Genomic DNA, 14208 nt, shown 5'->3' on the forward strand with positions numbered 1-14208 from the left:
TACTGATGATGACTTTATACATTTCCTGGATTCTTTTTAGATTTAAGTCCTTTATGTCCAAGAAAAGGCCTGTTTCGCTCCAAGATTGTTCCCAATGGTGGTGGTCAAACCAGATACTGACTGGTTCTCTTGTCTTTGCTTTGATGACTGTCACAAAGACATGTCGGGTGGAACCAAAGATCTGAAAGTTGTGCTCATTAGACCAAAGCACAGAGTTCTACTGGTCCTTCTGTTTCCTGGCCCAAACAAATCTCTGAACATTACGTTGCCTTGGTCGTGGTTTTTGACTGTAAAGATCCGATTCAGTCTCCTGAACAGCGGATGGAGACGCGTCTGCGACTAGAACTGGGATGAGCTTCCTCAGCAGCAGAGGGAACTCTTGGGCCAGTTTCATGGTGGCACCTGATGGTTTCTGCAACTGCACTTTCACCATTTTTGCCATTTTACGGCCTGACTGACCTTTAGTTTTTAAAGTAATGATGAACCTCTTGACTTAGCTGCTTGGTTCTTGTTAAAAGTTGGATTCTAACTTCTGCACGACACAACTAATAGTCCCAATCCTACTATAAAGGCAGGAAATTCCACACATAAACCTTGAAAAGGCAGATCTGTGCAATGGAAGCCACATTAGATGACCTGATGAGAGTCGTCTCAAAAATCCACCTACAGCCTTCAACAATAATTAGCTGCTCCTTATTATTTCTTGAAAAGAAAGTCTGTTGTAACGCTTAAGGGCGTTAATGTTTGCAGATACATCTCTGTTTGGATCATTAGATTAAATATTTCTCTCTGCATTTCACACTCAAGCCATCAACTGGTTATACCAATCTATTGTTTGCAGAATAAGCTTTAAAAAGAGGACAATCAGGGTTAAGGACGATTTATGAGTTTCCTAAATTAAAAAAATACTGTTTAAACAAATCATGTGATGCATGTTTACACACGGAACGAGTTTCAGGCACAAATTATGACTTTGAAGTTCGAGGAATAATGATTTAATCCAGGCACAAAGTCTAAAATATAAACCTAATTTTGTTCATCCGGAGGAGTGCATTTGAATTACTTCTACTTGTACTAACAACCCACAAATACAGTACAAGTATAGAAACATAGAATAAGAATTATATGACAAATTATTTTCCTATACATTTTAGTGTTGAAGTGTTTTGATAAAGTTTCATTGTTAAAAAAAACAGCTCCGCCCAATGTGACGTCTGTCCGCTTCAACGGTCACGCGCAATCCAGAAAAAAGGTTTTAAAACGGAACAAACTACGATCTGGTCGTTAAGTCAATGTTTAGAAGATAAAGGGATGAGTTTGATTATGATTTATGAATAGTTGCCGACGGCCGCTGGAACGTTCGCAACCCCGAAGCGTTTTTCTAACGAGCCCCCCACCAAAAACTTTATAACTGCACAGATTCACATGCTTTTATTACAACTTAAGGTGCCTTTAATGAGCGATGGGCATCGAAGTCTACAATCTGAAGGATATTTAGATATATGTCTAGATATGTTTTTATTTTATATGTAAACAGTTCTAAAATATCTTCTTATTTCATGAAAGTTAACCATATAAGCTAAAACGCGCAAGTTATTGTTTTTTCAAAGTTGGACATTTGGGATTTTTTTTGTTTTGTCGATTTGAAAAGATAGATTGCTTAATCTTTATTAAAGATAACTTCATAAAAGTTTAGTTTTGCATTATTTAGGCGTCAGCTACTCGGTGCATTACCGCCACCTACAGGATGTGAGCGTAAGTGCGTTTCCAGAGCAGCCGGGAGCCTCACTATCGCCAAACTTTATTCTTTCTCCGAGGTTATTTCACGCCATTTTCTCTCACTGAGAGCGCAGCAAGGATTTGTCTATGACAAAATAGATTTTTTACTTTGGATTAAAACGTTTTCCTTTGTTGACAAACTGTAAACACGACGTGGTGTGTATTTTTAAAGCACAATTGCATTTTGGAAAAATAGTGACTGAGCGTCGCTGGGAAATTTCGTTTCAAGTTGTGAATGAAATCACTTCACTATAAAACACTGGCAGCGCGTGCGTGCCTTCCCTCTCCAGGTGCGGCCCCACCTGCAGGGGCATCACATTTCAGCAGGGTGATGACTCTCTGTGACTGGGTGGGGGGGTCAGGTTCCACGGACTCATGCATAAAAGATAACCGAGTGCAGAGGAAATCTATCCGAGCAGCGTCCAGAACCTTACAGAGGTCCGCTGGTCCCGCTGATGCCCCGCTGGCAGCGCCTCTACTGGGCAGAAGCACCCGGCCCCGGCACCAGCTGAGCGACATGGAGCTGCATCAGCGCCTGAACTGGATCCGGAGCAGAGCCCGCTGGAGGCCCAGTGCCTGCCGCAGACAGTTCAAACGTAAGTGGGCTTCAGAATTCTGACACACCGTGAAACATCAGCGTTCAGGAGCCCATCCTGAAACCAGCAGGACCGACTGTGGCTCGAAGTGGGGGTCGTTTATTTGCTTTCTCTACTTAAGTCACTAGAGAAAAAAAATGCCGCTTATGTTTAATAACCAGAAAGGCTCCGAACCTGAGAGACTCTCAAATGTTCTTCAGGCTGCTGCAGAATCCGAGAAGACGACACGTCGACCCCAGCACTGGGTTTATTGTGCGGGAGATCCATTATTTACACCTCCACCTGTCTTACATTAAATTTCAGCTTGTGTTCCTTCTGTTTCTGTAGTTAAAATGGTCTGTAGTTTATAATGGGGTCCCCTCCAGTGTTGGGGCTCCCTCAAAAGAGATTTCATCTCCAGGGATATCCCAAAAAAGAAAGATAAATAAGTAATGTAAAGGCATTTTGCGTGTGGAAAAGTGTCATAATGTGGAATCATATGTAGGATAAGCTGGAATCGTCATTTGAACCCATAACTCGCGATGAAGTCACGCGTGAAGGATCAGGACTCACTCTCACCTCCCCGAGAGGCGCAGTCAGCTGACGACGATTAATGTTTCATTGAAACCGAATCAGGATTGTTTGTGCACGTTCAGATTGTGGAAAGAATCGATTCTAGGTCGATGCGGGGCCTTTAAATGAGGCGTGTTGGGTGCACAGTTGAGAGGAGCGTTTCCACCTGTGCGAGCGAGCTGCAGTTAGAAATGTTCCCCTGAAAAGCCCAATTCGTGTCCTGGTAACAGAGGACCGGTCTCCTCTCTATCGTGTTGTGTTCAGTAGTTGATTGGAAGATATCGACCGGCTCCTGATGGTCGTGACGCTGGAAAAACCTGCTGATTTACATTTTTGTTGCCTTAAACTGATGGACAGGATTTATTTTCTTAATTCACGGTATTTGTGGAATTCCTCAGAAAAATAAATACAATTAAAATGTACAAAATGAATCCATCAAAAAAGGTTCATTTCCTCAACTCCAACTTGTTGCTCGGGCATAAATCGGAACCGAAGCCGTTTCGTATAAATCTTTTCTTTGTTTTTGCCTACGTTCATCTCCTGTTGCCATGGTGTTGTACCTGTCCTCCACCAGCAGGGGGCGGCCGCACTCTAAGAATTTATAGAGCGACGTCGCTTCAGGCCACAACGCACGCGCCTCACACACGTCCTCTATGGTCGTCTATAGTTTGGAAAATCGCGATGCGATGCAGCAGCAAAATGGCCCTCCTGCCTCCCTCAGCTGTGTTGTCATGTTTGCCACTCAGTTGCCCCCCCCCGTTACCGAAGCTGGGGGCCACTCAGAGGGTCATCTGCGGGGTTTCATGAATAAAGCATGAGATAGAGATACAGCTTTCCAGCAGCTGTGCCTTGTTAGCAGCGCCTCTTGTGTTTGGAGATGAAGCTGGAGGTGTTTTAATTTGAGCAGGTTTAGCAGATTGTTTGGGGGGGGGTTACCCCGGTTACCCCGGTTACCCCGGTTGCCCCGGTTACCCCGGTTGCCCCTGTCCCTCACCTCCGTCCTGGTTGCATTTAGTTTACTGCCATCCTCATCCCTCCGCCAGCCTCGCTCCTCATCCAAACACCCTCATGCCCTGCGACCTCTCTCTCCATCACCCCCCCCCCCCCCCCCCCCCCCCCGCCCCCCTGCCGCTCTCTGAAATCTTCCCACACCATAGCAACGCGCCTCCTCGCTGCAGCCTCTCGTGCCAGTGCTGCGGGAGGCGTGCACGGGAGGCGTGCACGGCGATGCGAAGCTACATCAGATTTCACGTTTCCCCGGATCATTTCCCACTTGTCATCCGTTGTTAAATAAATCTCTGCACCGTCCCCCCCCCCATCCTTGTCTGTCTGCCCACCCCTGTATATCACCCTTTCGAGAAGAGTAAAGTTCGCAGGCGTGCACGGTGCACGTGGAGCCGAGCCATTCTGGGCAGTTTTAGGGCTGCCTCTCCTGGAGGCTTAGACCAAAACACTGGGAAAGTTCTGGAGAACCTGAGTGGAACATTATGCAAACTGCCTGCGTTCATATGTGACAGCCACCCCCCCCCTCCCCGCCCCCCCATACCCCCCCCCCCCCCACCCTTCACCCCCCAACACCCCCGCAGTGTGAAAGAAGGACCTCATTATAATAGACGCTGCCTTCAGTATTTGAGGTTCACGTCTATGAGTGCGTTCAACGTCGCCTCAGGGATGGAAATAAACAGCCACGCAGGGGCAGAATGACCCGCCGGGTTCTGCTGAGTCCGACAGGATCCCGTTGATCACATTTCAGGCGAGCTTCCTGCTCGGGTCCGAAGAGATTTGGCATCGCCCGCGTGTGTGTGGCGGCGCCAGTCATGAGCTCATGCTCCCGGCGTCACGCCTGCCAGTTCGGCCTTTGTGTTTCCCAGCAGAGCTGCTGAGTTTTCATGGTGGCAAGGATGTGGCGTTCCCAAGGGTCCGATACATCCGATGCCAGCCTAACATACGTGTGTGTGTGTGTGTGCGTCTGTGTGCCTGTGTGTGTGTGTCTGTGTGTCTGTGTGTCTGTGTGTGTGTGTGTGTTCTACTTGCTACCTACTCAGTACCAAAATCTGTATTCTAATAGCAAAGTGAGGACAGTTTTCAGAAAGTGAGGACATTTTGGCTGGTTTTGGTGTGTGTGTGTGTGTGTGTGTGTGTGTGTGTGTGTGTGTGTGTGTGTGTGTGTGTGTGTGTGTGTGTGTGTGTGTGTGCACGCACTCATGCTGGGACTGAACTAAGGCTGAGAGAAAAGGGAGAAAGAGGAGGAACCCTTGATTTGTTTCCTGGTTGCCATCGGAGATGTTTGTCTCCCTCGTTTGAAACAAGCGTTCAGACGAGGGTTTGTGGCAGCGCCGGGGTTGTGGGTCGGCCTCGGCAACTCCAGAACCGGGCTCCATTTTATCATCAAGCACATCGTCTGAGGAGATATTTCAGGAATGAAGGAAGAGGAATTTACGAACAACTGGGCTCAGCTTGGAGGAGCTCGGCACAATAACCTTGATTCAGATGTCGGCCGTGAACACTTTAGATATTCATACGCTGGAAAATTGCTTTTATAAACCCAGAATTTATATTTGGACCTTTACGCCAGGATGTTTGATATTTAAGGACTCATGTTCCAAAACAGTAACTTATAAAATCCTCCAGGTGATGGTGGTTACCAAGCATAGGCTGGTCCTCCAGACAGGACAGATGTCTACTCACACACACACACACACACACACACACACACACACACACACACACACACGTTTTTAGAGCTCTGGTGCTCGATGAGGATCTGTCACAGGGTTTTAGCTGCTCTCCTCTCGGCCTGTCTGAGCCACCGGGGCGTAAAAGCCACATGTGCAACACGTCCAGTGAGCTGCTGTGTCCCCTGAACGCAGACGCGCAGCAGTACAGTGGACACAGACGCGCAACACTTCAGTGGACGCAGACGCGCAGCAGTACAGTGGACGCAGATGCGCAACACTTCAGTGGACGCAGACGCGCAGCAGTACAGTGGACGCAGACGCGCAGCAGTACAGTGGACGCAGACGCGCAGCAGTTCAGTGGACGCAGACGCGCAGCAGTTCAGTGGACGCAGACGCGCAGCAGTTCAGTGGACGCAGACGCGCAGCAGTTCAGTGGACGCAGACGCGCAGCAGTTCAGTGGACGCAGACGCGCAGCAGTTCAGTGGACGCAGACGCGCAGCACTTCAGTGGACGCAGACGCGCAGCAGTACAGTGGACGCAGACGCGCAGCAGTTCAGTGGACGCAGACGCGCAGCACTTCAGTGGACGCAGACGCGCAGCAGTACAGTGGACGCAGACGCGCAGCACTTCAGTGGACGCAGACGCGCAGCAGTACAGTGGACGCAGACGCGCAGCAGTACAGTGGACGCAGACGCGCAGCAGTTCAGTGGACGCAGACGCGGAACAGTTCAGTGGACGCAGACGCGCAGCAGTACAGTGGACGCAGAGGCGCAGCAGTACAGCGGACGCAGACGCGCAGCACTTCAGTGGATGCAGACGCGCAGCAGTACAGTGGACGCAGACGCGCAGCACTTCAGTGGACGCAGACGCGCAGCAGTACAGTGGACGCAGAGGCGCAGCAGTACAGTGGACGCAGAGGCGCAGCAGTTCAGTGGACGCAGACGCGCAGCAGTACAGTGGACGCAGAGGCGCAGCAGTACAGTGGACGCAGACGCGCAGCAGTTCAGTGGACGCAGAGGCGCAGCAGTACAGTGGACGCAGAGGCGCAGCAGTACAGTGGACGCAGACGCGCAGCAGTACAGTGGACGCAGACGCGCAGCAGTTCAGTGGACGCAGACGCGCAGCAGTTCAGTGGACGCAGACGCGCAGCTGCAGCATCAGCTCATGTTAGTTTCCACACCATTAGCCAACCTGTCTTCCCCGTCTCCACCCTGTTTTTGAGCAACGCTCTTGTAATCACCTCCCTTCCTCTTCGTCTTCAACCTGCCTCTTTGTTCTGACTCTTATCTCCAGACTCCAGATGTTTGTGACGATTCTACGTTCTTGTTCTACGTTCCGCCACAAGAACACGCAAACCCGAGGCCGACTTCCCTGCCGTCCACGCTTCGCTGGCCCGTGCTCTCCAGCCCGCGGAGGTTAACTTCCCCCCGTGGTGATCGGCAGGTGCCGGGTGGCGTGGGAGAGGAAGCTGCGGTTTGCAGATGTTGCCCCACCCTGCTGCGACCCGCCTCATCTGCCCCGTTGGAGGTGCAGAATAGGAAATCCTATCGTTGACACATAGCGAACATACGTGATGCAACCGTGTCGAGCAAAGTGAAGTCACCTCATTCCCGGCATGAGTCCACCAGTCCAACAGCGCGCTGCACCAATGACCTTTGCATCGTTTTGTCGTCCCTGAGAGCGTGCACGGTGGGGCCAACCCCAGGTAAACCCGGCAGCAGGGCCGTCGCCGCGGTGCCAGTCTGCACCGCTGGCGGGCAGCGCGTGTATCGCAGCCATTGTCCGATGGCCCCCGTGCTCTGTGGGACACGCAGGGAGGCGAGAGTGCGAACGGGCGAGAGAAAATGATCCAATTGTTGGACAGAGAGGGACAGAACACAATAGCAACAGGAAGAGATGGGGAGAGCGCACAATAGGAAGGGTAGCAGCATAAAAGGAGGTTTGGCTGGGAGCGGAGCGCCTTCGCTGGGATTACTGCTCACCATGATGTACTGTAGAGGCAGGTGGCACAAGCCTGGAAAGGTGAAAGGGTGGCGGTACGCGTACAGTAAGTGCACGACCCGGTTCTGCCAAGTGTGCTCAGCTCTTAAGGCGGTTGTGGCGGTTTGCTGCTGCTTCGCTAACCCGGCCGATGGGGTAAATCCCACCAGTGGTGGTCTGAGCGATGGTTGGGGGATACGAACATGAAACCAGTTCATACTGGTTTTACTAAGAGTTGTTTTTTAATGTTTTTCATTGTTTTTTGTTGAACTAACTTAGCTTCTGTGTGTGTGTGTGTGTGTGTGTGTGTGTGTGTGTGTGTGTGTTTGGGGAGGCGTGAGACTCCATTGGTCACAGCACTCTCACACCAACTCAAACACGTGCACCTCAAATGAATCAGAGCGCACCGTGGCCAATTGGATTTACCAAGCAATGCCCTCATTATTGTCACCATGGCAACCAGACACCCTTTCACAATCATCCCATTTTGTCCTCCTCCTCGGAGTGAAAGGAAGAAGCAGCGAGTGATGTGGGAATAAGGACAGAAGATGAGGAATGAGGCGGCGGCAGTAGTTGCAGTTTTACTCACGAGCAACTTTCACTTCTCCTCACTACCCCCCCCCCCCCCCCCCCCCCCCCCCCCCCCCCTGCAAAACTCTTGTGATTTAATACGATAAAGCTCAGGAATTCTGGCTCTTTTTTCTCCTTCTTGACCGCTAAACCCCTTTTTGGGCCAGGGGGAGGGTGCTGGAGCCTCTCCCAGGGGTTCTTCACCTTGCTCAAGGGTACCTCGGTGGTGCTCCGAAGGTGTCCTGCCACTTTTGTCCACACGGTGCGATGGAACCCAGAACCCCTCCAGACTGAGCCACCAACGCCCCCTTTCCCCCCCCATTTAAAGGTCCTTCAGCTCCATGTTCTCAACTGTTTTGTTTTAAAACAAAGTTGTGGTGTAAACGAAACTGCTTTTTTTTGGTCTTTTATGTTCAGATTTCTGTTTTTGGTTTCAGTTCCGCGGGGCGTTGGCCCCCTCACCCAAGAACCAGGGCCAAGTATTGAGCTGCTCTGCCTCAGCGTTCTACATCTGGCTGAATTCTTACCAACACCCGAAATATTATCAATCTTTTTGCTGAGAGCTGATATTGACTCCACGGTAACGGTCGGCGTGGTGACGTATGTTGTGGGGGTGGAGGAGGCCCGATCCTTCCATTCAGCCTCCTGTCATCTGGCTCGGCTCAGATGCCAAAGAGCGCCATTGTGTGACCCCCCCCCCCCCCATTCACTCGGCGCCATTGTGCCGAGCGGATCTGATTGTGCTCCTCTTTGTGACGAGCGCGTACGCTCTCGTCTGTCGGACCGCGGCGTTCGCTCCGTGCGTTTACGTTCCCCAGCCCGTCGACGGTCATCGGAGGGTGAGGGATCACGCCACGCCAGGTCTGACCCCTCAAACATCGGCGCCGTGATCCAAGACAACTTCCTGCTTGAATTGTGAGGCTGGTGTCGCTTCACTGGCTGTTTCCAGCGGCGGTCTCCTCGCTTCTGTTTCACAGTTGATTGTTGTCATTCTGTAATTTCCTCTTACTTCTGGGCGTCTTCACTTCCATCAGGACGCGATTGCCCCAGAGGTGCCGGGCTTGATTTCACTTTGAAAAGGGTAATAATTAGCAAATAGGAGCCAGAAAGGGGAACTTTGCTGAGTGAGAGAATGCCTCTATCAGCTGCGCTATCAGCGGCGTCCTGTGAGCATGAAAGGCTTCTTTTGTGTGGACTTAAAAAACACACACTTGTGGTGAGAAAGGTCGAAGCAGAGGAACACGATGTTGCTAAAACCTGCAAGGCGGCATCGGCTGAGCCTTTAATACGGCTTCTGAAGCTCTGACTCTGTTCCCGTGTCTTCCAACCCCCAGCATGGGGGCCAGTACTGACCCGCCCACTGTCCGTCTCATCCCAACGCCACAGCGGCGGCTGATGGAAACGATTTTATCCAGCTCCTGTGGCCCAGCCACGGTTTTAAAATGGGCCTTCCTTCCCCTGAGCGTTGGCCTTAAAGGGAAGCAGTGACAGGGGACAGGAAGCATGAAGGCAAAGCGATAATGATTTGATTCGAGGCCTCGTTTCTATTTTGGTGGAGAACTGGTTCGTGCAGATGGGGGTGCGAGTCAGATAAACCTGACACAGTCGGACGAAGGAATCCTCTTTTGCTGTCCGTGTTATCAGATGAGAGGTCGGGAGGAGACGAGTGTAGGAGGGGATGTTGGTGCTTAAAAAACAGGAAGAAGAAACGCTGAACCTTCGCTGTGCTGGTTGCACAAAAACTGCAGCAGCAGCGCCGACTGTCACCCATATTAGCTGGGTGTTGCACCCAAATAAGCTAGTTCTGAACCTCGGGTTGGCGCTGAGCCCACCCAGGTGGGAAAAGGTCATTTCAGGATGCAGCCTTGTTCAAAAGGTGACGCCTTTTTTTGGTTTTCCTTCATGACTCCCCATCGGTGCAGAAGCCTCCAATGTAAAAACTGTAATTACAATAGAGATGCAAACACAGACTCCCACACTGTCTGTGGAGCAGAGACGTTTGTTTTGCTCCAGTGTCTCCGGCACCATGGAGACTTTCACCAACAGCAGATAACAGCAGACGCTATCGGCACTTTTGAAGCCCCCTCAAAATAGATCGTGGACAATCGGTGCGGTCCCGTGATTCCTCGCGGGGCCGTGGACGGATGGGACCAGAACCAGGGTCGCAGCTCACAGGAGGTCTAGCGTACCGTGCACGCAGCGGAACGCGTTTTCACACCTCTGCGTGTCCTTGCTGGCTGAGGATGGAGAATCTAATTATTCTTGTTAATCAACACGCCTCGAGCTGACTCATTGAGCACACACACACACACACACACACACACACACACACACACACACACACAGGCTTACTCATACAAGTGCTCTCCAAACAGCACACTCTCACTTCAGCTTGGAGCTCAGTACAGGATGTTACGAAACGAGCGCTGTTGCTGAAACTTGGCGAAGGTCACTGGGAGTCCTCCCTCTCCCCCGCCCACTCACCCACACGTGCACGGACGTACAGAGTTCACCTGATACTCAGACGCTGTCCTACTCGCGCGCCCCGTCCCTCGTGCGGAGAGCTCAGCCCTGTGCCATTCCAGCGAGGAGCCGGCCGGTGATCGGACTGTCGCCCGGAGCGAAGAGGCCGAGCCAGCGCTGATTCAGTTTTACAGCCCATTCGCTCTCTCTGAATCTGCGATTAGTCGTCCCAGGGAGGAGGAGACGAGGGGGAGTCATGGCTGTAACCGACATTGCGAGGGACGACCTGGACGAGATGTTGCGCGAGGAAGCGGGGGATGTCTTCTACGAGGACGGTAGGTTCGCCAGGGGTCAAGCGCACGCGTGGGCTAACAGGACGGCTGCTCAAGGCCAGGTAGCTTTGTGGGGTTAGGATGATAGTAGAAGGGGTGGGGGGGTTGTGTCAGTGCACGTCGGGTGCTAACCGTGCACCTCTAGAAATTCCCCGATTTTTGTGGAACTTTTACACTGTGTGAGGTGTGGGCGTTCTACTGTACAGGCAGATATTTTTAGCTACCACAAGGAGGTCCGTCCGCACCGCAAACCTACCGTGTGTTTAGCCACATTCTGTCTGAGGGAAACCAGAGGATTATTTATGATCACACACTGCCAGTGTGCCAATAATGCCCTGACGTACATCATCAGAAATGCTCCGTTGCTCGTCGTGTGTGTGTTTATGGACTCAAAGGTGCATTTAGGCTGCGCTGTGAGGACGTATTCAGATTTCTCAGCCTTCTCTGAGCAATGTATGTTAATGTGTCCGCTGACCCACTTCTGGCTGAGCGTCACCGGCGGTAATCTGACGTTTGCTTTGAACATCGCCGCCAGAAGGTACGCAGCCAGCTGATTCTCCCTGGCAACCAAAGCCAGTCGCAGTCCTCCGATTCATTTAGGTTTTGAATGTAGGCAGAACTGAGGAGCGCTAATGTTGCGCCGCCTACTGTATGCACTCTATAACACTGGCCTATTTTTTTTCTGAAGATTGTGTCATCGTGCTCAGTCGTGTTATATGATGAATTAAAAACCCTGTCCTCAGTGTTACTGTAATAAAAATAGTGTTTCTTGTCCTTTTTGCACCTAAATTGTGGATAAACTAGCTGCAGCGGACAATGACGACCCGAGCTTTTATTTTTACACGTTTAATTCGGCAAAAGATGTTGATTTGGCTGTAACGAGCACATTTGTCCCTCTGTAAATGCCATTTGCCACTGCTGTGAGTACCACAAATGACATTTCCCTCCACTGCAGGGATCTGCACCTCTGAATCACAGCCGCCTTCACACTGATTCAGGGGTTTTAGCCGTTGAAAACTGTGCTCGCTTGTTAGGGAACCATCTGAGTTAACCAAGCTTAAAGGGCAGAATATGGATCAAGGATAATCCATGTTGTGGCGGGTTGAGATGAACAGATCTCTGTCCCCGTGATTGGTCATCCACGCCTTGGTCATCTGGTGGCCAAAGGGACTTTAATTGCCGCCTGATTTCGGGCGCTGCTCATTCTGCGACGTCCTCTTGAACAAAGCGGCAACCAAAGAGTCTTTGACGATCCGCCCCACCTCCCCCCATCTCCCACTAAACGAGAGAAACGTACGTTTTAATGGGTTTTTAGGCTTAAAATATGGGTTTCCTGAATGTTTTTAGCATCAATCGGCACTTTTACGCCTCCTTTTCTTACCAATTACACGAGCGACACGTCAATCATTCATCCAACGTCAGGGCTGATTTAGAGATGTGAATAAACCCCCTGGGGGGCGGGTGTTGGCCGTGTTTCAGGATGAGCTGACGCCTAACCCTGAATAGAGTTAAGTGTTTAATGTGTTTTATAGTGTTTGCACGTGTGCGTTGCTCCAGGCTGCGTCAAAAGGTTCAAGCAGTAAAATATAAATCAGACTCCGATTGAAAATAAAGGGATGAGATGAATAGAGAACGGCTTCTGCCAGCTCATATGTCACATTTCTATTAGCTCCTCCCCTTAAATGCCAGATCTTCCTCTCTATAGGCCCATGTAGATCCGACTCGCACGGGCGCCATCTCGCGCCTCTGCAAACGCACTCCCACGCGTATCGTATTGTTCTTCGTCCTCGTGCACTAGCTGGCACCTACACGTGCACCTCTGCTGTCCGACCACGGATGTCGCCTCTGTTAGCAGCCATGAACGGCGATGGCGACGCTGTAGTGACTCGCTGTGACCCGAGGGGACCAACTGTAGCGACAACTGCCCCAACTGCCTCTTCCTGCTCCCGACTGTTGCCTCCGCTGACCTACTTTTGCCAAAAGACCCCAAACTGCTTTTATTTCCCGCAGCTACTCAAGATTTCAAGCGCTGCGTTCTGCTAAAGCCACGTGATGCGGCGGCGGTTTGTTTACCTTTGTTTACTCCCGTCGCACTAGTCAGATGTCTGCGGCAGCACCGAGGTTCCTGGTCCCAGACGGCCGTGTCTGGACTCCCCTCAGCCTCAACCTTCTTTGCCCCCCCCCCCCAGCTTTGCTGGTTCCTTTGTCAGGCAGAGACGAGGAGAAGTTGAGGGAGAAAGGAGAGATGTTTTGAAAGTGAAAACAGGTCAGAACGACTGAGGCGAGAAAGAGTGACAGAAGGTGGTTGGTGCCGGTCTCCTGGGGGATGGGGGGGTTGTCCAGGAAGAGTCTGTGAAAGCCTCCTGTCCTCGCTAACCGAGCTAATGTGCTGGGTCCATCGAACAGTTGGCTGTCGCTCTGAAGAGGTCAGGATGGGAACAGGGGGAGTATTGTGTTGTCCATCCGCTTTCCGACACAGAACTTTCAATTAAAGTCTGAAAACTATAAGGACGAGGAGGCCGTGTGAATATTTATACTTCCTTTAAGGATTCTTTAGAGGATTAGAGTGGATTAACCCCGTGTCAAATTACCTGTTGCTATGATTTGCTATAAATAGCTGCTTATTTGCTGTATCTGTGTGTGAGTTTGTGTGTGTGCCTGGTCTTTTTCATGCCGTGTTGTATTTTGACTGTAGCATGAGCGCCGTCTCTTCTGTAAATATAGCTGCTAGTCAGAGGTGGCCGATGACAGCCGTAATTACAGGCAGATCTGTTCAGCAGCTGCACGTCCAGCAGTGTGTGTGTGTGCGTGCGTGCGTGCGGGGGGGGGGGGGTTGTGTTAGTGCCAGCTGAGGGGCTCGTGAAAACCCCACAGAGCTCCATTTCCAGCCTTTCAGGATGAAACAAACGGAGAAAAGACGGCTGGAAACACAAATCGGTCTGGAAATATTGGTGCCTTTTGCCATTTGAACTCTGAAAGAGCAGAAGGACGGCGAGCTGAGCGCTGAACGAGGTGGTCTTCGCAGCTTTTACAGGAGCTTCCTCACCCCGGGAGCTGCAGGAGAGTTCCTGGAACCAAGAGTACCCTTTGTATTAAGGCGAGAGGTCGGCCAAGCGGAGTTCTTTGCCTTTCTTCTTTTACCTTCTCTGAATGAACTGGAGCTGCTTCCAGCTGGAATCACCTCGATCTCCACCTTTCTTGATCTTGGACAGCAGGACAACCTGTCTCACCTCCGCACCGATTAAAACCTCATCTGT

General features: G+C 51.1%; 1 protein-coding gene across 1 annotated transcript in view; it reads left to right on the forward strand.

Moving 5' to 3' along the window:
* Positions 1-7577: 7577 nt before the first annotated feature.
* The window catches only part of ripor2 (RHO family interacting cell polarization regulator 2), a 31451-nt gene continuing 24820 nt past the window's right edge, over positions 7578-14208 (forward strand). Inside the window, 1 exon segment of the mRNA XM_029845281.1 lies at positions 7578-7653. Coding sequence (XP_029701141.1) covers positions 7590-7653 — 64 coding nt within the window. The 5' untranslated portion in view covers positions 7578-7589.

The sequence above is a fragment of the Takifugu rubripes genome, chromosome 12 (assembly GCF_901000725.2).
Source record: "Takifugu rubripes chromosome 12, fTakRub1.2, whole genome shotgun sequence".
NCBI classification, from domain to species: Eukaryota; Metazoa; Chordata; class Actinopteri; order Tetraodontiformes; family Tetraodontidae; genus Takifugu; species Takifugu rubripes.